Source organism: Scardinius erythrophthalmus (assembly GCF_964197995.2).
Source record: "Scardinius erythrophthalmus genome assembly, chromosome: 3".
Taxonomy (NCBI): domain Eukaryota; kingdom Metazoa; phylum Chordata; class Actinopteri; order Cypriniformes; family Leuciscidae; genus Scardinius; species Scardinius erythrophthalmus.
Genome location: NC_138223.1, coordinates 44,539,352 through 44,560,373, shown reverse-complemented (window position 1 = coordinate 44,560,373; position 21,022 = coordinate 44,539,352). Strand labels below are relative to the sequence as shown.

General features: G+C 38.9%; 2 protein-coding genes across 6 annotated transcripts; both read right to left on the bottom strand.

Moving 5' to 3' along the window:
* Positions 1–11: 11 nt before the first annotated feature.
* aftpha (aftiphilin a) lies at positions 12–14,503 on the bottom strand. 5 transcript variants are annotated; one of them, XM_081362042.1, is made up of 10 exons: positions 14,340–14,484; positions 9,809–11,293; positions 8,548–8,690; positions 8,325–8,451; positions 7,037–7,093; positions 6,572–6,694; positions 5,246–5,306; positions 4,855–4,938; positions 3,860–3,983; positions 1,460–1,752 (listed from the first exon to the last, which is right to left on the bottom strand). In XM_081362042.1, exons 1-10 carry the CDS (start codon positions 14,379–14,381, stop codon positions 1,620–1,622), a joined length of 2,379 nt encoding a protein of 792 aa, XP_081218168.1. In that variant the 5' UTR covers positions 14,382–14,484; the 3' UTR covers positions 1,460–1,619. The 5 variants fall into 5 exon arrangements, with proteins under 5 accessions (XP_081218171.1, XP_081218168.1, XP_081218169.1 ...); XM_081362043.1 differs by having other exon boundaries at positions 1,501–1,755; positions 9,809–11,325; positions 14,340–14,503; XM_081362041.1 differs by having other exon boundaries at positions 1,501–1,755.
* Positions 14,504–15,976: 1,473 nt separating this feature from the next.
* Positions 15,977–20,156, bottom strand: lgalsla (lectin, galactoside-binding-like a). The gene is made up of 5 exons (XM_081362062.1): positions 19,953–20,156; positions 19,099–19,173; positions 18,934–19,022; positions 18,491–18,653; positions 15,977–18,368 (listed from the first exon to the last, which is right to left on the bottom strand). The coding sequence occupies exons 1-5, from the start codon at positions 19,983–19,985 to the stop codon at positions 18,225–18,227; spliced, it is 504 nt and encodes a 167-aa protein (XP_081218188.1). The 5' UTR covers positions 19,986–20,156; the 3' UTR covers positions 15,977–18,224.
* Between the last annotated feature and the right edge of the window lie 866 nt (positions 20,157–21,022).

Sequence of the window (21,022 nt, the reverse complement as noted above, 5' to 3'; positions counted from 1 at the left end):
AACAGCATTTTCTCTTAAATTATTTTAATTTCTTGTGTACACTTAAAGAAAATTTACACACTAGTTTGTTTTTTCAAAGAACCCAGGCATGCGCGATTGACCTCGGTACAGGCTCTTTAGAGATATCATTCATCTGTATGAGTTTTCCATAGGAATTTTCCCATAACAATTTTTACATGATCCATAGTTTGACTGTACACAGTCCGAAGCCACAGTTAACTATGTAAGCAGTTCTTCTGTATGTCTTTACAATGTGCAAAATCCTCCAGGAGACAGAATAAACAATGACACACACACACACACACACACACACACACACACACACACACACACACACAACACACACACACACACACACACACACACACACACACACACACACACACACACACACACACACACACACACACACACACACACACACACACACACACACACACACACACACACACACACACACACACACACACACACACACACACACACACACACACACACACACACACACACACACACACAAAAAAAGAACTGGGAGAAAAAAAAAAAGGCCAAAAGATGGGTAACTCTTTACAGATGTTTTCTGGTGAACATTTCCCATCATGCACTCCTGGCGTACAGGACCACTGTGAAGGCAGACGTCCTCCAAAAGAGTTGTTTAGGATTTGGCAGATTAAATAAAACACAGATACGGCATGACCAAAAACACAATGATGACAGGAAAATGAGCAAAACGTTACAGCAGATATTGGTCCCTTATTCTCAATACAGCTATATATATATATATATATTCAAGTTAATCATTCATTCAACGATTCCTTCACTACATTACAGTCCGAAGCCAGTGGTTTCAACTTACATTAAAAAGTAACAAACAACAAAATAAGAACCGAATACGAGCAGCAAAAATATTGAGGAAAAGCTGTCGTTTCTATAGTTGTTGATGGACTCTGTCAGTGAGGAAAGCAAGTTCGTTCTTAAACTATTCGCACGGAAAAAAGAAGAAAAAAAAAGGATTTTGTGTTCACTAACTCATGTGTGAAATCAAAAAAACTAAAACCTACAAGTAATACCAATATTGATTGTAATGTAATAGCCAAAACGATTAAAAAAAGTCCTTTGTTGCGCAAAATCTTTGCAGGCGTTTTGATTTCAAGTCTATATAACTACGCATTTATATATCTAAATACAAATCAGATCATTCACATAATCATTTGTGCCACTGAAGGACTTTTAAGCCAGTGTTTCATAAAAACAAACAACCGAAAACAGCAAGTGCCTCTCTCTCTCATTAACTTAACCGTGAAGGATAATCGAAAGGAAACTCTCATCCCTGATTATATATACAGATTGGCTCTAATATAAACACAAACTCTTTTCCTATTGTCATTCTACAAATAAAATGATCAGTTTTTTCTTCTCTAGAGCGATCGATCATCAGCTGATTATCTCACACACTCTTCTCTTAACATAGCATGATGTATTTGAACTTAAAACGCTCAGGAAAATGACACACACACACACACACAAAAAAAGGAGCTAGAAAACCAAAAGGATGAAATTAAAATCATGGAGTAAACTGGAGAGCGACACACAGAGACGGAGGCGGAGAGAAGAACGCGTCAGTCGGGCAGGAGAGGAGTCAGCGTGGAGGGGAACATGAGGACTTTAGCCTGCATGAACGACAGATCCGGCAGGCCCGAGATCACTCGCTGGGCCTCGGCGCTCAGATTCTCCTCCTTCTGCGCAGGCTTTCTGCTGAGAGAGAGCACACACGTCAGAGAAATATCGGATCAAAGATATTAGACATATGTGACCCTGGACCACAAAATCAGTCACATGGGTGAGATTTACATAATCTGAAAACTGAATAAATAAGCTTTCCAGTGATGTGTGGTTTGTTAGGATAGGACAATATTTATCCGAGATACGACTATTGAAAATCTGGAATCTGAGGGTGCAAAAGAATCAAAACATTGAGAAAATCGCCTTTAAAGTTGTGCATTTATGTTGGCGATTGTGCTGCATTCACTCACAAAAATAAATGTTTTATATACTTATGATAGGAAATTTACTAAATATCATCATGGAACACGATCTTTACTTAATATCCTCATGATTTTTGGCATATAAGAAAAATCGATAATTTGACCCATACAATGTATTGTTGGCTATTGCCACAAATAAACCCGTGCGACTTGTGATCCAGGGTCACATATTAGTAAGAGATCAGGCAGATCAGAGAGAGATACGTTTAGAAAAAGAGATTACAGATAAGAGAGATCGGACTGATCAGAGAAAGAAATCAGACATATCAAAGAAGGAGAAGTCTGATCAGAGAGAGATCGGCCAGGAGTGTGTTTCCCGAAAGCATTGTTAGCCAATTATGGTCAAAGTTCTGTCGTTATCAGCAGTTCAGCGAGCATTCACAAACAACATCACAAAGTTGTGGTTGAAACGACAGCTCTCAAGCTGTGGTTAGAAGCATAGTTTCTTGTTTGCATGACATGTGGACTCAATAAATCCTTATCTGGGGCCAAAGCGTCGTTTTTGAAGAGTGCGCACATGTGTGAAGCAAAATAACTGAGAAAAATGAGGAATAGTCCTCAGATGCCGTGTTTGGAATTTATAGCAAAACATCTAGCACTAATTCAATCTCAAGCAGTTTCATTACAAGTTTGCGACTTTGCGACAATTAGGTTTTGGGAAACAGTCGTGACTAGCTAGTTGATTTCTTCAACGATGCATCAATAGTGAAACAATGAGTTTCTGAAGCAGCGAGTTACGTTGTTTTACAGGAAACACACCCCAGATCAGAAAAAAGACAAGACAAATCAGAGAAAGATATCAGACTCATCAAAATAACTTTATAACAGCTTTTCTACATTTTTGCATTACATTTGTGACACCCTAAATTAGTAGCTACCACAATTTATAACATCGCTTTCTTAAAGCGTTAGTTCACCCAAAAATGAAAATTATGTCATTAATTTCTCCCCCTCGTGTCGTTCCAAACCCGTAAGACCTTCGTTCATCTTCAGAACACAAATGAAGATATGTCTGATGAAATCTGAGAGCTTTCTGTCCCTCCATTGGAGCAGTGTAACTAACACGCTCAAGCCCCAGAAAGGTAGTAAAGACATCATTAAAGTAATCCATGTGACTCCAGTGGTTTAACCTCAATTTGATAAAGTGACACAAGTTTGCACAAAAAAACTCAAATTTACCTCTATATTTACAAAATAATATTATCCAAAGTGCGTTCAAGGAACAACTTTCGGTCTCGAGTCGACAACACGCATGTGTCGTGGTGTTAATGGACTGCAGGTCAATATTAAATAAAGTAAATAAAGTGGTAATTATGCTTTTTTGTGCAAAGAAAGCACTTGCATCGCTTCATAAAATTGCGAGTCACATGGATTACTTTAATGATGTCTTTACTACCTTTCTGGGCCTTGAAAGTGTAATGAAAGCTCTCAGATTTGTGTCCTGAAGATGAACGAATGTCTTACAGCTTTGGATCGACATGAGGCAGAGTAATTACAACAGAACTTACATTTTTGGGTGAACTAACCCTATATTTGATCAGACTTACAAAAGTAAAAAAATTGCCACACAAAGCAGGATTAAAAATGCAAATAAATAACCATATATCTAAGGATAAAACCTGAACGACAACCACTAAATGAAATAACAAACCCAGTGCTGCACATAAAAACACAGTTTGCAACATGTAACAGGTTTCAAACAGCTGCAATGGTTTCAATTTTGTGTAAAAGCGTGGCAGTCGGATCAAATAATGAGTCCATCCCTGTAAACTCGTGAGGAAGTGTGTGTGTGTGAACGAGTGAGTCTCACTGACCTGGTGGAGGTGCTGGTCTTCTCGACGGTGGACATGAGGCGAGCGAACGCATCCACGACTCTCCTGCCCCCCCCGCTGACGTCCAGCTTGGCTTGGGTCAGCTCGTACAGCTCCGGGTCCACGCCTGCACACGCATATCACACACATATCAGAACACCTGTGTGATGCGCTACCACACGCACGCACCAGGGTTTGACATTAACACCCGCCAACTGCAGGTAAAACCATAACAACGCTGTCAGATCACTGGCCGATTTGGCGGGATACTTATTACGTTTACTCACTTTCCTGGGGAAGTTTGTGTAAGCCAAATCTGCACAGATTTAATGCAAATACTGAACTCGTGAGTCATCATGATATTAAATACAGCGTATTGAGCAGAATCTGCGCATATCTGGCTTACTTGAACACACACGTCACTACACAACAAACAACGGCGCGCTTGTTCATTTGCATTGAACCAAAAGCAAAGATTAAAAAGCGTTTGGTTAACAGAAAAGACATTTTTTGATGTTCTTTGTACTGAATTGATCTGTCCAACTAAAACACATTTTTTGGTAAAAAGGATGAGAATGAAAGAGTAAGAGAGGAAATGCTGGATGACAGGATTTTGTTTGAATAAGAAATGAATTTATGAAATCCAAATTTTAGAATATATATACAGTAGTCAACATTTGAAGTGGATCAAAACCTTTCATCAAAGTTATACATGCATTCTGAACAATATCCATTCTTGTCTTAGGACGACTTTGATGAACTTTTTTGATCCACTTTTATTTTATTTTCCTTTTTCTTTTTCTGTGGCTAGTAGAAGTTCTGAATGGCTGGTAACTTAAACATTTAGAAGCAAAATTGGCCGGTGAGTGAAAAAGTTCATTTCAAACCCTGGTACACATACGAGAACGGTCGTCTGAAAGGACGGTTAAAGATATGGATGCAAATAGAGCCGAGATCATGAACACACACACACACAGCGCTGGTGTTAAACAGCAAACCTGGTATGGAGGTGGCCGGGCCGGAGGGCGACTCGTCCACGGGGCCGAAAAAATCGAGGTTGAGCAGAGACGAGCCTCCACTCGCTTCAGAGAGAACGAGGGATGATGAAAGATAGGGTTACGGACAGACAGAGAGAGAGAAAACAGGAGAGCAGAGGTTGACATATACGCTCAGATCTGGATTAGTGTTGAAATCTACATGACCAGATTAGTGTTGCTTTCTGTTAGCGAGAAGCATTCAGGAACATCCAACATTAGCATAGAGACGGCTACTGTACGACTGCTAATCTACAGGCTAGCGTCACACCGACAGACGCTCGGGAACAAGAAGAGCTTAGCTCCTCCATTCTCCTCTGTGGTGTTAGTGAGAGAGACGAGAGGTGGCGGTTACCGTCCAGAGGGTTTGTAAGGCCACTGCTGCTCCAGTCAAACTGAACGGGAGGAAGAGACTCCTGACGGGGAGAGACAACATCATATCACAACAAAGTAATGCAAAAAATAAAAGATTCTTTTTAAATGTGTGATTATTTTATTTACTGATTGGTGCATTAGCCTTAGAAATGTGCCGTTTTTTGCATTTTTAATCCTAATTTTGTGTAACTATTTCCACTTTTTTTAAGTTTGATCAAATAATAAACCAAGAAAGGGATGCTATAAATTGTGGTAGCTACTGATTTTGGATGTTTCATCACAAAAGCAATGCAAAAATAATAATAAATCTTTTGCACTATGTGATGCTACAAGCAATCAAGCAGGTGAGATTTGCTATATACAACCTATATATATATATACAGTATATAAAAACATGGTAACCATGTATGAATGCATATTTGTCATTTTAACTGAACTCAGGACTTGTGGTGCGTAAGATATTGTTGGTCATTCAGTGTTTCTGTAAAAAGAAAATAGATAATAGAAATAGATAATAGTGATTATTATTAAAAGATAATACTACTACTACTAATTCTACTACTAATAACTAAATACAAAACACACTAAGGATTGATGAGCTGCTGGGCTCATGAATATTAATCACGTTTTCAGCGTTCACTCAAACTGATTTGCTGAAATCAAAACAGGGTTGAACGCCAGCCAATGAGATTGCCGTTTGCGCATTAGCTCCGCCCACAACCGGAGAAACCGGCATATCTTCTGCTGGTTCTTAAAAGTTAAATAATTCTCTGTAAGTCTCTCTCTCTCTGCGTGTGTGTGAGAAACACAGCACTCCACTGAGTCGTGAGCCTTCAGTTTACGGTTCGCTGTGCATCCATCCATTGAGCTGCACTGAAACAATACAGATCGCTTGACGGAGAGCGAAACTCTCAAGCGCTCAGTAAGAGTGTTCAGCGAGTCAAAATAGATCTATGCTAAACTTACACTTAGCCTCGAACACACACTGGCAAATAAAATCTAGGAATTTATTAGCTAATGGCTACTTATAGACATTACTTAATCGCCCAGAGTGAAGATTTACTCCCATATGTATTGTAGAGGGTTGTATATAGTATATATCCTCCCACACAAACATACTGTATGTACGCGGATGACGTTATTCTTATATATCCAACTTTATATATAGAGCTGAGCGATAATATTGTTACATTTTGCAACCATACAGACAATCATTGAGATTTCGCTTTATCTGAGTATACATTATGTATGCGGATGATTTCTGAGTGAAGCGTTTGATCAGATGAAGGTCAGTGAAGGCGCTCACCTGCACGGCGTCTGGAGGACAGGTGCTCAGCTCCGAGACGACTGCAGGAGATTGTGCTATCGAGGCGATCATTTCAGCGGCGGAGACGGGCTTCACCGGCTCTTTCGTGGGTTCCAGCATCCCCTGCACACACACAGACGTCTCAGATCACTTTCTTTCTCTCTTCTAAATGTCGCAATCATTTGTTAACAAACAAGTATTCATTACTTCAATGAGTCATCGTTTCTGCCTTAAATTATTACATCGTTTAAATTAATACATTTTTAGCTAACTGTGATTTTTGTATGTGTACATTTCTGAAATGCATAACTTAGACAGTTTCCTCTGAAACGATGTGTGTTGTGAAAAGCGCTATACAAATAAATGTGAATTGAATTGAATGATTGATTTAACACACTGGTTTAAAATAAACCAGCATCACACACACATACACACACAGATCGCCTGCAGCTGGGCTCGACTCACCAGACTGGCAGCGTACATTGGCACAATTACAGGCTGCTTTTTATGGCCCGTGAACAGCTGAGGAGAAAGAGACAAACAGAAGAGGAGAAAAGTTAAAGAGGCATATTATTGAGTCTTGATTAGTTTTTAGGGTCTACTAGAACAGCTTTTCATGCTTGAATGTTCAAAACACGTTATTTTCCCCATATAGCGCATTGTGATTGGTCGAGTGTGTTTAGGGAAATGTCCCGCCTCTTACCATAACTGCCAGTTTCAACACACTACTAACTAACTCAACCAGGCCCCGCCCCTTTATTCTGCATATTAATTATTTAAATGAGGCGTGTTCATTCCTGGAAGAAACTCAAGATTACACTGTCAAAGCAAAATTTGAATTTCGATTATTCATCAAATAAATAATAAAGCTGCCGAACAATATGTAGATGTAGTGAGTAGAAATGGATTGTTTCTATTTTGGCAGTTCGCTATTTTGTGTTCATCTAGTACATTACGCAGTCTGTCGAAGCGTGTTTCCTCAGGTTACTGACGCACTTACACCGTTTTATGCACTATTGTAGCCTAATTTTCCTTGCATGGACATTAAGGAAATTATATTTTATGTAAGAACAAATGTTTCAAAAGTTAATGCACTTTAAAAAGTGAATGTCATCTCATTTCAATAAAAGATGCAATGCTTGATTTGGGTTATATTTGCTTTTTGCACTCGCTTGCGCCCTCTTGTGGGCATGCAGTACTTTTTTCCGCTAACATTAAAGGTATAGCGGAGGATTTTTTACTTCCGGGTGGATCACCTATACTATTGGTCCTCCTAACTGTCAATCATTCTGGTGAATCAATCAAACTTTTCAAAAAGTGGAGAGGGCGGGTCTTATCTAAAATTCAGAAAGATCCTCCGCTATACCTTTAAGTATTGTCTTAAGAATTCTAATATAATTAGAATTTTGCTAATATTTAAGAAAGAAATTCTAATTGAGCTTTCCAGCCATTCTGACAGCCCTAGTTCAGAAACAGTGGCTACGTTTACATGCACAAATTTCATTTTGATCTGTCTCAATCGGATCGATTAAGGAGTTTACATGAAGGCTTTTCAGTCCGATTGAGCTCAATCCGATTACTAAAGGATTATTTGGTTGCGTGTAAACGTAGCCAGAGACACCGATGTAGATAACTCCCGCTGCTGGAGGGACTTTGTAACTTTTTCATGCTCAAACATCAAGAATACACACTAAAGAAAGTTAAACATGGTCTACTTTAAAGATAAAAAAAAAAATTTCACAATCCGACTCACTATATTTCTGGTGTCAATGCCGAGAGAGCAGAGCAGGGCTTTATTGGTGTGAGAGCCGCCCCACTGGTACCGGAGACCGTAGGCATTGTTAACATCCTGAAGCTGCTGCCACACGTCCCGCAACGCCCTACAGAACCCACAGGAGGAGACAGAGACCACAGCAAAACCATGAAGACTTCAGTACAGCATCTGGCCCTCAGCAAACACACTCGCGGCTCCTCACCCGTCGTCACTGTGTTCCTGTCCTGATGTGTCAGGGGGTTTGAGGAAGGTGTTGAGCGTGGTCACGTCTTCCTCCACCCGAGGGGCGAGAACCAGCTCGAAACTGGCCTGGAAGATCTTCTCCAAACGGCTGAACAGCGCAGTCTTAGTGGAAAACACATCAGAAAACAACGGCTTCAACAAAGACCTTTTGAAAAAGATTGTTCCATGCATATATGTAATTATTTTTATTTATTTAATTTAATTTCTATTATTTATTTCATTATTTATTTTTTGATATTCAGATGTCCTGTTGATCAGATTGGGGATTGCTTTGTTGGGGCTGGATAGGGTTGCTTACGGTGGGTGGGGTGGTATAAAATGTAAAAATGCAGTTTGCAACAATAAAAATTCTATGAAAAAATAAATAAATAAAAGATTGTTTCGAAATATAGAACTGCCAGTTTAACTAAATCCAAGATAGAGGACGAGGTGAGAGAAACATTGATTATATATACATAAACAGCTGTTCAAAATGTTTGGGGTCAGTAAGATTTTTTTTATTTAATTTTTTTAATCAGCATTAAATTGATCCAAAGTGACAGTGACATGTTTAATGTTACAAAAAATTCAATTTCAAGTAAATGCTGTTTTTTTCTTGTGATGCCAATCACATTTTCACAAAAATATTGAGCAGCACAACTATTTTCAACACTGATTATAATCAGAAATGTTTCTTGAGCATTAAATCATCATATTAAAATGATTTCTGAAGGATCATGTGACACTGAAGACTGGAGTAATGATGCTGAAAATTCAGCTTTGATCAGAGGAATATATTATATTTTAACATATCTTCACATAGAAAACAGTTTCACAATATTACTGTTGCTACAGCTCTTACTGACCCCAAACTTCTGAACGACAGTGCACATTTATTACAGAAAATGACTAATACATATTTGTGTGTTATTGATCTTTACGCTTAGAGTGAGAGAAAATGTATTTATTTTAAAATAAAGTGTTTTTTTTTTAACATGTATTTAGTTTCGACTTAATGACTAACTTGTAAAGTGAAATTAACTAAAGAGATTAATGCTTAATCAGTCATTTAGAAAGAGTAAACCATCCGGTCCAGGTGCATTCCTGAATCTGGTATCATTTCCCTGCCAGTTTTCAATCCCTTTCACTGTTTAGGACAACACATTGAGGAACAGAATGGGACAAAGTGAAAAACAGTAAATATAAATCAACCAACTAATATTTTAGATAATCAGACCTACCGTTGTGCAACTTTTGCGCTCTTCCACACCAGTAGAGGGCGCTGTAACCGTCTGGCTCCCGTGCCATTCGTCTCTAGTTTTTTCAGTACATAATGAATCCTGTTCCTGCCCGAACGTTGCCCATGATTCCTCTCCATTCTGGCTCTGATCCGGCTCAGAGAAAGCCTGCCATCCTCCGGTATCACCGGCATTGTCCACCTGCGCGGAGCTGAAATCCGCAAAACTGTCACTTCCAGGAAACTCTGCAAACGTAGTTGCTTCCTCACCTGCCAAATCCGTTTTGCTAGGTTCTTGTGATGCGTCAAAATCGCCAAATTCATCGTCTTCACCATCCATTTTGGGGTCCGTTTCGGCCTGAGCGACTAGCGTTGTGGCCCCCTGCTGGTCAAAATCAGCAAATCCAGTCGCGCTAAATGATCCAGCGTCTCCAAAGTCCCCGAAATCTCCGAAATCCTCATCGTCGTCCTCGGCAAGTTGGCTGTGATCAGCCGGAGTGGCAGTGTCCTCCTGAAGCGGAGGCGAAGGTACGGATCCCGTCGTGCTAAAGTCGCCGAATTCTTCGAGCGCGTCTGTCGATAGCGGTCGACCGAAGGAAGTCTCTGTTTCCGTCTCCGTTTCTTCGTTCTCGTTCTCTGAGCCTTTCTCGTCTGATTGTTCAGCACTACATCTCTCCTCAGAGTCGGGCGAAATGCCGCTATCATCGGCTACACCGTTAACGGTTAGCGGTTGCGCTGTGCTAACAGCTTCAGTTGCATCAACTTCTAGATCCTTTTGATCTAAATCCGACCCTTCATGGAAACTCAAGCTCCCGTTGCTGAGACCTTCCGAGTTTTCCAAAGGGAATCCAAACCCTGTGTTTCTCGAATCCCTGCTGTCGTCCACTTTATTAGCTCCTGGCACTTCAACAACGCCGTCGCTAATGTCGTTCTGCGCCGGTTGATTTGAATGTTCCCAGTCTGTGTTTGAAGGCTGGTTGTGTTCAGCATTTGAAAAAGCAGCGAAATCTGCAAAATCATCTGGACTTTCATTGTTTTTGTGTGGCGTAGGAGGGCTTCCTACTTGGTCTAACGTTGCAAATCCGTTCGTTAGCACTTCAGCGGTGCCATTGCAGTCGCTATCAGTCCGAGATCCGGTTGCAAACTCCAGGGACGTGATGTGAGCTTGATGCTCGGTCAACTTTTTAAGTTCCTCCACACTAACCGTTCTGCCATTGGGCGTGCCAGTCTGGCTAGGCGCCACGCCATTAGCCTTAGCGGTTTGAGACGACAGTCCCACGATTCTCCCGTTGCTCAGCAGCTCCGGCGGCGAGGTGGCGTTTAAAGCCCGATTCTGGTTGAACGAGGTGGGCGTGTCGAACTCCGAGAAGCTGGTGCTGTTCGGGACGCCGGTGAAGTCGCTGAATTCATCGTCCTCGTCCTCGACGCCGTCCTCCATCGGGGGGGGAGAGGAGGAGTACATGCGTATCACGTCAGGCTCCATGGGGACCTGAGCAGAAACACACGGCCAAGAGCTCACGCCTGCAGCAGATTAGCAAAGCAATGTACGCTAGATTAGCATCATGAATATGACTGTGGCAAAACAAGTACAAATTGTAATCTTACAGACCAGTAATTTCCAATGAGACACAAGGCAAAGTTTTGGCAACAACTAGATCTAGATTTGTGATTGTTTGAGAAAGTTTTCTTGGCAAATGAAACGGACTGCATGATTAATTTAAATAAAAGACAAATATATGCGCTGCATGTTTCAGAGTGAAGCGCAGCACCGTGTTCATTTACACACGAGCAGCTCATGATCCAGGGTTTTTTTTTTTTTTATTTATTTTACATTTTACAAAAAAGCAAAAGGAAAACAAGATACATTAAGAAAATGTATACAACTCAATGAATGATAATATCAACAGAAACAACAGTATGAATAATTATTAAAATCATCCACCATTAATAACGATAATATAAAAAGGGTGATCCAGTGTTTTAAGACTCAAATTGAGCCGCTCTTAAACACTGGATTATGAGCTCTTTGTGTAAATGATAAAGGTTTGTGTTTACATAATATATGTGTGTGTGTGTGCAGTATACACACATGCATGTATACATTTAAGAAAAAATTGTTATATAAAATATTTATATTTATATAGGCTATATATATATAATATATATACTGTATATACATGCAAATATTTCTTAAATATATACATGCATGTGTGTGTGTTTATATATACAGAATAATTATACACAGTACACACACATATATTATGTAAAAACGCATACTTTTATTTTGAATGCGCTAGATCGTTTCACAGCCCTAATTCACTCTGAAACATGTAGTGTGTATGTGTGTGTGTTTAATTAAATCACAGCCTTTGTAATTTAATAATCACATTATTAAATTTGGGAATGCAATATACGCCAAACATCTTCCCATACTTGTTGTCAACAAAAGAGAAGCTCCTTGAGTTTTTCCACCAAAATAAAAGCTTGATTTTTTTTTTACATTTTAATAAGAATAAATTAAGACAGCAATAAATATTATTATTGTACGTTTTCAGTTGTACAGTAAAATATAATTATTGGTATATTTTGCTTAATTACTTATTTTTTTTATTTTACAGTGATATATAATATTAGTAATAGTTCTTGTTTTGTTTAATATTTTTATTTAGTAATAACAGTAATCATAGTAAAAAAAAAATATATTATTTTACAGTCTTATTGATATACAACCACACAAAAAATTTAAATCACAATTTTTATCAGAAATTATTAATTTTTTTGCCCCAAAATTGTGTGGCCGGCCCTACAACGCATATGCCATGATGACTGTTGGAAAGCTATTAATATAATTAAAGTGTCAGGATGCCCACAGGATTAGTCCAAAACTGTAATTACATTTAATTTGAAATGGAAAGAGTCATTTGGAAATGATTTCTGACACACAAAGAAAGTCACGCCTTCTGCAACGCTGCATGTTTTAAACAGCAGGAGTTTCTGCACACGCTTCCTCCTTAACCAACACGAGCCTCGCTTTTCTACATCAGCGTCTAATCACTGCAAAGACAAGAAACACTTTCACTTCTGCGCAACAAAAAGTGTGTGATTTTAACACTAAATATTACATTTTAGTGAGTGAATAACCCCACACTGCTTGTGCTTTAATACCTTAAAAGGAGCTTTTGAGACAAGACAACCATCAATAAATCTTCTTAATCTTGATATGAATAATCTTGTGTTAATTATGTCTATTCAAAGCACTGATAACCACTGAACAATCGCTTCCTGATGGCGCCGCTCACTAGAAAAGTGCTTCACAGACACCGGCTCTGGTTGTCTAACTCAAATCAAATCAACGAGAGTAAAACCAGACAGATTGTCTTCAAATTAGACACTAATTAAGTGCTAATACTAGGAGGAGTAGTGGAGCAACAGGGAAACCGGATCAATTCAGGGAGTCGTGAATAAATAACCCAGAAGAATTCAGTCACTGAATGCAATTATTTACAAAGTAGAGAAAAAGCACAAACCAAATAAAACTGTCTATTGTCCTGGGAACTTGTTGTTTGCTGAAAGAAGGCTCAAACAATGACATGATGATCTTTGCCAAACCACAGTTTACATTCACACCACTTTAGTGACACATATGCCATTTAATGGTTTCTCTATTCTAGCACAAACACACAAAAACGTACCAGAAAGCATCAGATTTCCAACTATTCTGTTTCATATTATTGTAAATTGAATGAATAAAAATTAACATGCGACGAAGGACATCATCAGTCATTTGATCAGATTGACAGAAATACTCTATTTTCCTATGAGGATAAGTCCATTTAAAGGGCACTACATCTATAAATATCTATAATCACAACTCAACATTCATATTACTCATATGATGACTGTATTGCAGTACTTTAACTCTTCTGAGGTACAAAAGCAACGTTTGATTACATTTTGCTGTTATATGAAAATTTTCGAGTACATAGGACACACTTTAAGAGAACAGTTATTAAATCAGTGATTTTTATATAAATAAACTGATTTTAATATAACAGCTGTCAAGAAATAGCAGGCCTACAGGACATAAACTGATACAACTTTCCATAATAACTAACGTACATAAACCAGCTGAATGGATTAGTTTAGCCTAAACTGTATTTATCCTAGATTAAATCCGAATTAAACTGACATTTAGTCTTTTGGACAGAATCGAATCGTTTTGGTGATGTTTACATTCCGGCTAGCAGTTAGCAGTTAGCCTGATCACAGCAGTGAAATTACACCTGACAGCATAAACTGAGTTATTTCTCACTGTCAAAACAAGCTGCTTCTTTCTAAACAATGGAAAAAGTTGCCGTAACAATCATGTTATTTTTCTCTAGGTGATTTAGAAGCGCAAACTTATTCAGTTAGCATGCAAACTCAATGTAGCATCAGAACCCATTGATTAACAAGGGCGATGCTAGCAAGCTAACACTAGCATTAGCCTTGATGCTAACGGCTAGCTCTCGCGCAGCTGTCAATCATCTTCTTACCTCAGGAGTCCGGAGTGATGCGTCCATCCTCACGGCGAGCATCTGTAGCTCTTACATACACACACAACTGGCTCGAGCTCTCTCTGTCAGTCTGTGTGTTGTGTTGTGTGTGTGTATGACAGTGTGTGTGTGTGAGTATCCTGTTCTTTTCCCGAGGATTACCCAGCATGCATCAGGGGCTGTGGTGTGGCACTTCTAGACTCTCATGTTGATTGGTCGAAGCTGATTTGGGAGATTTCTGAATTACTAACATGTAAAAGTCAGAAATACATTTTGATGTATAAAGACCCAATTTATAGTGTGACAAATTAATATTATAAATGTGTTAAATATCATTTGGAAAATATATTAAGTTACTCACTATAGTACTGTATTATATTATTAATATTATTATTTATGTATTATTAATAAACATTTATTTATTGTTATTCGTTTGTATTTATTTATTGTTATTCGTTTGTATTTATTTATGTAATTAATGTATTTTAGTGCATTGTACTTTCTTGTCCTATTTTAATCTATTTTTTAATATTTATTTTAATCTATTTTTTTATTTATTTTTTATTTTTGAAAAAAAAATGATAAGGTTTTACCTAAATAATCAATTTATACTGTTGAATATTATTATTATAAATACATGCAGGCATAATTTGAAAAATATTTAGTGTCTACTTAGTTACATTAATTATACTATTTATTTATTTATTTAAGTCTTTTTTATTATTTATGTATTTTAGGAAATACACTATTTTGCCTAAAACCAAATTTATACTGTGAAAAAAATATTATTATTAATATGTGTAAAATATAATTGGAAAATATTTAGTTTCTATTCAGCTCCATTATGTTTTTTTTCTACTGTACTGTTATATGTTTTATTTATTTGATTATTTTAATCTAATCTAATCTTATCTAAAATATTTACTTTAATCAAATTTTATTTTAATAAAATGGTTAATATTTATTATAATGTACTTTTTATTATGTATTTAAATTTATTGTATTATTATTATTACTACTATTACTACTACTTTTTTATAATTTATTTTACACTCAGCATGATTTGTTTTTCTCTAAACATTTTCATGGACCCAAATTTGAAATAATATAAAATAATATAAAATAAAATATAATAGAATAGAATAGAATATAAACACTATACTCCCTCAGTAGCTTTTTTTTTTTTCTACAGATATTGAATCAAGCCAGGGTCATTTTCTGGATCCAGAGCAAATAAAATAGCACATTTCACATATCTAATGAAAAGGAAAACAATTAAGGAACAACTCTACTGTAATACTCAGTCATCAGGAAGCAGAATAGAGATAAGAACGGCAACAGGAAAACCGAAGGCAAGAGTTTGACAGCACAATATGCAGGAAGACGACAAGAGTCTTATATTTCCATGAGCTGGAAACATCCAAATGAAACCATCCAGACAGGGAGAAAAATGTTCACGTAACAGGACGGCGCTACTCCAGTCATATACATGTTTTAAATATCTCTCTGTACCTCAGTATAGCTAAGCTTTCACTCGTATGTTGTTTTTCTACAAGCTCCTGGTTTATTAAAATGATCTACAGTACTGGTCAATAGTGTGTGCAGCCTTGCTACAATCATCACTCACAACACAATATCGTTCATTAGAAGACTTTTATTATGTGTATAACCGTGTGCTCAGTGACCATAAATACAGAACAGCCATTCAAAAGCACTGGAATGGAAAGATTTTCTCCCTGGTTTTATTCTTCTGGTCTCAAGTAACGAAAGCACCTAAAGGAACTTCACTTCATCGCGTTGTCTTGTCTCTTTAACTAAACATAAAATGCAGTGCTTTTAAGTACAAGTGCTTGTCAACGGAATAACAATGGAATGATCACTATTACTGTAAAACATACGAAACTCTCAAATCACACTGTGTAGTTTATAAACACGCATTCAGGAAATAAATAAATAATCTCACCTGAGAACATTAGCTGGAGAGCAACTGTTAAATTCAGGCAGTACGTTCATTTATAGCTTTTCATAACAGGTTCTCCAATGAAGCTTGTTAGTTGTGCATCAACATCTGGACTCATTCATTCATTCATTCATTCATTCGTTTCTAAAGTGTGCTGAAATAAGAATTATGGCATCTCTATTTTAACGCTGTAAAGTCAACATAAAACCAAAACTCCTTTTACCTTCTGAATTCATACTCTTGCTCTTATTGTGCTTAACTTAGTTATTTTTAATATTTTGTATTCACAATCTTTAATTAAATTGTTTGCTCTTCCTCTGAAAAGCCTCTACTGACGTAATTTAAAGGTGCAGTAAGTGATTTCTGAGAAATGTGGATCAGACCGAGCAGCACAACACACTTGTAGCCAATCAGCAGTAAGGGGTGTGTCCACTCATGATGGGGGTGAGAGAGAGCCAATCAGCAGAAGGGGGCGTGTCACCTCAGGAGAGAGAGTGAGCCAATCAGCAGTAGGGGGCGTGTCCACTCATGATGATATAGGAGAGAGCCAATCAGCAGTAGGGGGCGTGTTCACTCGTGATAGAGGAGAGCAAGCCAATCAGCAGTAGGGGGCGTGTCCACTCATGATAGAGGAGAGAGAGTGAGCCAATCAGCAGAAGGGGGCGTGTCCACTCGGGTGAGAGAGTGAGCCAATCAGCAGTAGGGGGCGTGTTCACTCGTGATAGAGGAGAGTAAGCCAATCAGCAGTAGGGGGTGTGTCCACTTGTAATAGAGGAGAGAGAGTCAGCCAATCAGCAGTAGGGGGTGTGTCCACTCATGATGGGGGTGAGAGAGAGCCAATCAGCAGAAGGGGGCGTGTCCACTCGGGTGAGAGAGTGACCCAATCAGCAGTAGGGGGCGTGTCCACTCGTGATAGAGGAGAGAGAGTAAGCCAATCAGCAATAGGGGGTGTGTCCACTTGTGATAGAGAGAGTGTGAGCCAATCAGCAGTAGGGGGTGTGTCCACTCATGATGGGGGCGAGAGAGTGAGCCAATCAGCAGTAGGGGGCGTGTCCACTCATGATAGAGGAGAGAGAGTGAGCCAATCAGCAGAAGGGGGCGTGTCCACTCGGGTGAGAGAGTGAGCCAATCAGCAGTAGGGGGCGTGCCCACTCGTGATAGAGGAGAGAGAGTAAGCCAATCAGCAGTAGGGGGTGTGTCCACTCGTGATAGAGGAGAGAGAGAGAGCCAATCAGCAGTAGGGGGTGTGTCCACTCGTGATAGAGGAGAGAGAGTGAGCCAATCAGCAGTAGGGGGCGTGTCCACTCATGATAGAGGAGAGTGAGCCAATCAGCAGTAGGGGGCGTGTCCACTCATGATAGAGGAGAGAGAGTGAGCCAATCAGCAGTAGGGGGCATGTCCACTCGTGATAGAGGAGAGTATATTGTAAATTCTCTTGTGTACTGTATGTTCAATTTTTGTTCTTGCTTGTCGTTCGTCATCTTCACAAAGCATTATTTTGCTTCAAATTTCAATTTCAAGTATCAACAATGTTTCTCTGAAATCGATTACTGCACCTTTAATAGTGTTCACCAGCAGCACAGTTTTCTGGTGTAAAACGGCCACTTTTCACAATGCTGATGGGAAAAACACACTTTACAATAAGGTTCCATTTAACGTTGAGAAACTACATTAGTTACCAAGAACTAACAATGAAAAATACTTCTATTAATTATTATTGTACTTTTGTAAAGTGTTACCAATTATTTACCAGAGAAAATGGTTTGCGAATGCCGTTTCATGTTGACTTCAGCAAAAGAATTATGATACTCATGAAAAGAAATGCCTCCTCACAGCTCAAAAAGAGGTTTCAAGTTCAATTCATCAGCTCTACAGATTCTAGAGTGTCCTTCAGTATCACAGACAGTCTTCAATGCTCTTTCACTTCAGTTCAGCTTGGTGATGGTCACTCCGCCGCTGATCTGAATGGTGTCGATGGACGTCAGCGGCGTCACGCGATGGTAGAAGTCAAACAGCTGATGGCCGTCCACGAGCACAAGGAAGCGCGGGTGCTCGCAATGGATCTCGACCTGAACAAACATCCCAGACAGAAAACATAAGACAGACTCAGCAAAGCATGACTTCAGAAATTACAGCACTACTCCTTGTAAAATTTCTGTTAAATTCAGCTGATAGTGATGGTGATACTGACCCTGAAAGGCTGTTCTGCGATGAAGGGGAAATATGGTATTGACCTCTCCTCCTCACCCCAGCTATCAGAAACACAGGCGTTTCGCAAAATCTCCCGGTCTTCGAATCGTACACACATATCCAGAGCCACGTCTTCACACCCGCACGTCAGACTGATGTCGAAACTGTCCGAGAGAGAGAGAGAGAGAGAGAGAGAGAGAGAGCAAGAACATTCAACATTGAGTTTAAATTAAAGTGAAGCAACCAAAACAAGGTCACGCACTCAAGAAAGTGCAAACGTCTAGACGCTGTGATTTTATCACAAGGTTTTCTGCCCAACCTCATTCCTACTTACGCTGGAAAACAGACTTTGATCACTTGAGTTACACAGATAAGATGAAACGCACAACAGCGAGCGTCCCTGCATGTGTCCAAGGTGCGAGTGTGTGTGTTGACATGAGCTACCTGTCTGGATCTGCGTTCACGACGCCCATGATCGTGATTTTCTTCCCCGGTCGCAGTCCGCCCCGGATGCCGCCACAGAACGGCACGGCCTATCACACACAGGACAGGGTCATGAGACAAAACAACAAGCAAATACAAACAAAACGACGTTTGCCGAGTCATTACCAGTTTTTGTTGCTCATCTTTTTGCGGTGATGTACACCGAGACTCCCCGAAAGAACTGCTCAGATTTCTGTTTCTCTGTGGCAGATAAAGCACAACCAGGAAGTAAAGAGGAAGACAAAACACATGCAAATTACGTATGTATGGACACAGAGCTGAACAGGTGGAAAGTAAACTTTGCTGGAAAAACTGATTCATGCGTGAACCTTTACCTAAAATGTAATGTTGCAGAGAACATAGAAATCCACTAAATGCACAATATCAATGCTCTTTTCCTCTATACAATGAAAGTGAATGGGGACTGGACCTATCAAACCCCCCAAAGGACAAAAATCACCATGAAAATATCTTAAAAGTGCCCCATATGACCTATATCCTAAGTCTTTTGAATCGCAATCATTGTTCATTAAAAATCTTCTGCATATTTAAAGTTGGCAGGCAAATATCAAGTCATTCAAGAATCAATGACATTTGACATGACTAAAAACAAACTTGTGTTTAAGCACCAAAGTTGTAGATAATAGTGTTGGTTAGTAGAGTCGTATGCACTACTTTTTTTCGTTATTTTTGTTCTTGAAAGCTCCAGTCCCCATTCACTTCCACTGTCAGAGAAGCGTCAAAAACATTCTGCTACACACTTCCGTTTGTGTCTCTCAGACTAAGTTTATACAGGTTTGGAAGAACACGAGGGTATGTACATGAGTTTTAATCGTTGTTATTATTATTATGGGTTTAAATCATCAACACGAGCGAATTCTCTAGTCTAGTTCACACTGCTGACACTAGTTTCCGTGTGTGACGCAGGACACTCGGCTTTCAGTCCACAGAAAAAACACGGCGCTCCTGAAAATACTCACAAGTTCCTGTCGGACTGCGCTCAACTCGGCCATCTTCCAGCATGGGCTCGGGCTCGGTTCGGTTCGAGGATCAGGGCACGGATCGGGTCGGTTCGCATGTGTTTCCAGCGGAGGAACTCAGAGAGACGCGGGCGTCCAATCAGCGCGCGACCAGCAGGTTTTGCATTGTGACGTAGGCAGCACGATAATCCTTGTAATCAGCTCAGTCCATTTGTACACTCAAGCATATTTGTTTGTTTTTTATTTTTTTTATTTTGTCTTTTTTGTTCGTTTTTGGTTTGGATGTATTAAGATGTAAATTCTGTATAATATATTGTATACTACTAAAGTTCGTTGGACAACAATGAAAAAAAAAACCCGACTTGTAATCAGCTAAAGACTTCAAACTAAAGGCTTATCCTCTTTGGGAAATGTGTTTGGAAGTTATTTTTTCACCTTCATGTCAAGCACATGACTTAAAATATATTCAATATTTGAGTGTATATTAATGCAAAATCATGCTCTGCTTTGAAAACTCGTTGAAAAAAATGCCAGAGATGTTAATTTACAAAGAATATATTCTTTTAATCAAGGTAGGTCAATGCAGAGTGTATGAAAACTATATTATTGACATCAAGCAGCACTGAACTAAAAGTAACACTGTACACATTCAAGTAAAACTGTTTTTGTTTGTTTGTTTGGTTGTTGTACTGATACCATGGTAACGCCTTGAAGTAGCTGTGTGTACATGCATCTTAAATTAAATCTACCATCAGATTTTTCGACGCCCAAATTATATGAACTTTGCTGTCTAATTACTCATTTTAGCCAAATAATTTGTTTCCACATTTGTTTCTCATTAGGAAGTTGAGGAGAAACATCTGATGAGACAAATAGTTCATATATTTAAACATAACCCTCATTAGACTATGAAACAGCAATCATTGTACCATGTTTGATGTGTGTCATTCTAGGCGTGTGGTCAGAAACATTTCATCTGTCGTGATTTAGACTCCACTCTGTCATGAAATGTAAGTGAGATGATGAGTAATAAATTATGTGAATTTAAACCATGTGTAGACTGGTAATTC

What these genes read in the sequence shown, in the direction of transcription:
- lgalsla (XM_081362062.1), bottom strand. Translation starts at nt 19,985, where the DNA reads ATGGCCGAGTTGAGCGCAGTCCGACAGGAACTT. An exon ending in AAGATGAGCAACAAAAACTG is followed by an intron (nt 19,023 to 19,098) that starts GTAATGACTCGG and finishes TGTGTGTGATAG; the next exon opens with GCCGTGCCGTTCTGTGGCGG. An exon ending in GTGAACGCAGATCCAGACAG is followed by an intron (nt 18,654 to 18,933) that starts GTAGCTCATGTC and finishes TCTCTCGGACAG; the next exon opens with TTTCGACATCAGTCTGACGT.
- aftpha (XM_081362041.1), bottom strand. Translation starts at nt 14,381, where the DNA reads ATGCTCGCCGTGAGGATGGACGCATCACTCCGGACTCCTGAG. An exon ending in CCTTACAAACCCTCTGGACG is followed by an intron (nt 4,939 to 5,245) that starts GTAACCGCCACC and finishes TTCTCTCTGAAG; the next exon opens with CGAGTGGAGGCTCGTCTCTG. An exon ending in CCCGGCCACCTCCATACCAG is followed by an intron (nt 3,984 to 4,854) that starts GTTTGCTGTTTA and finishes ATGCGTGTGCAG; the next exon opens with GCGTGGACCCGGAGCTGTAC.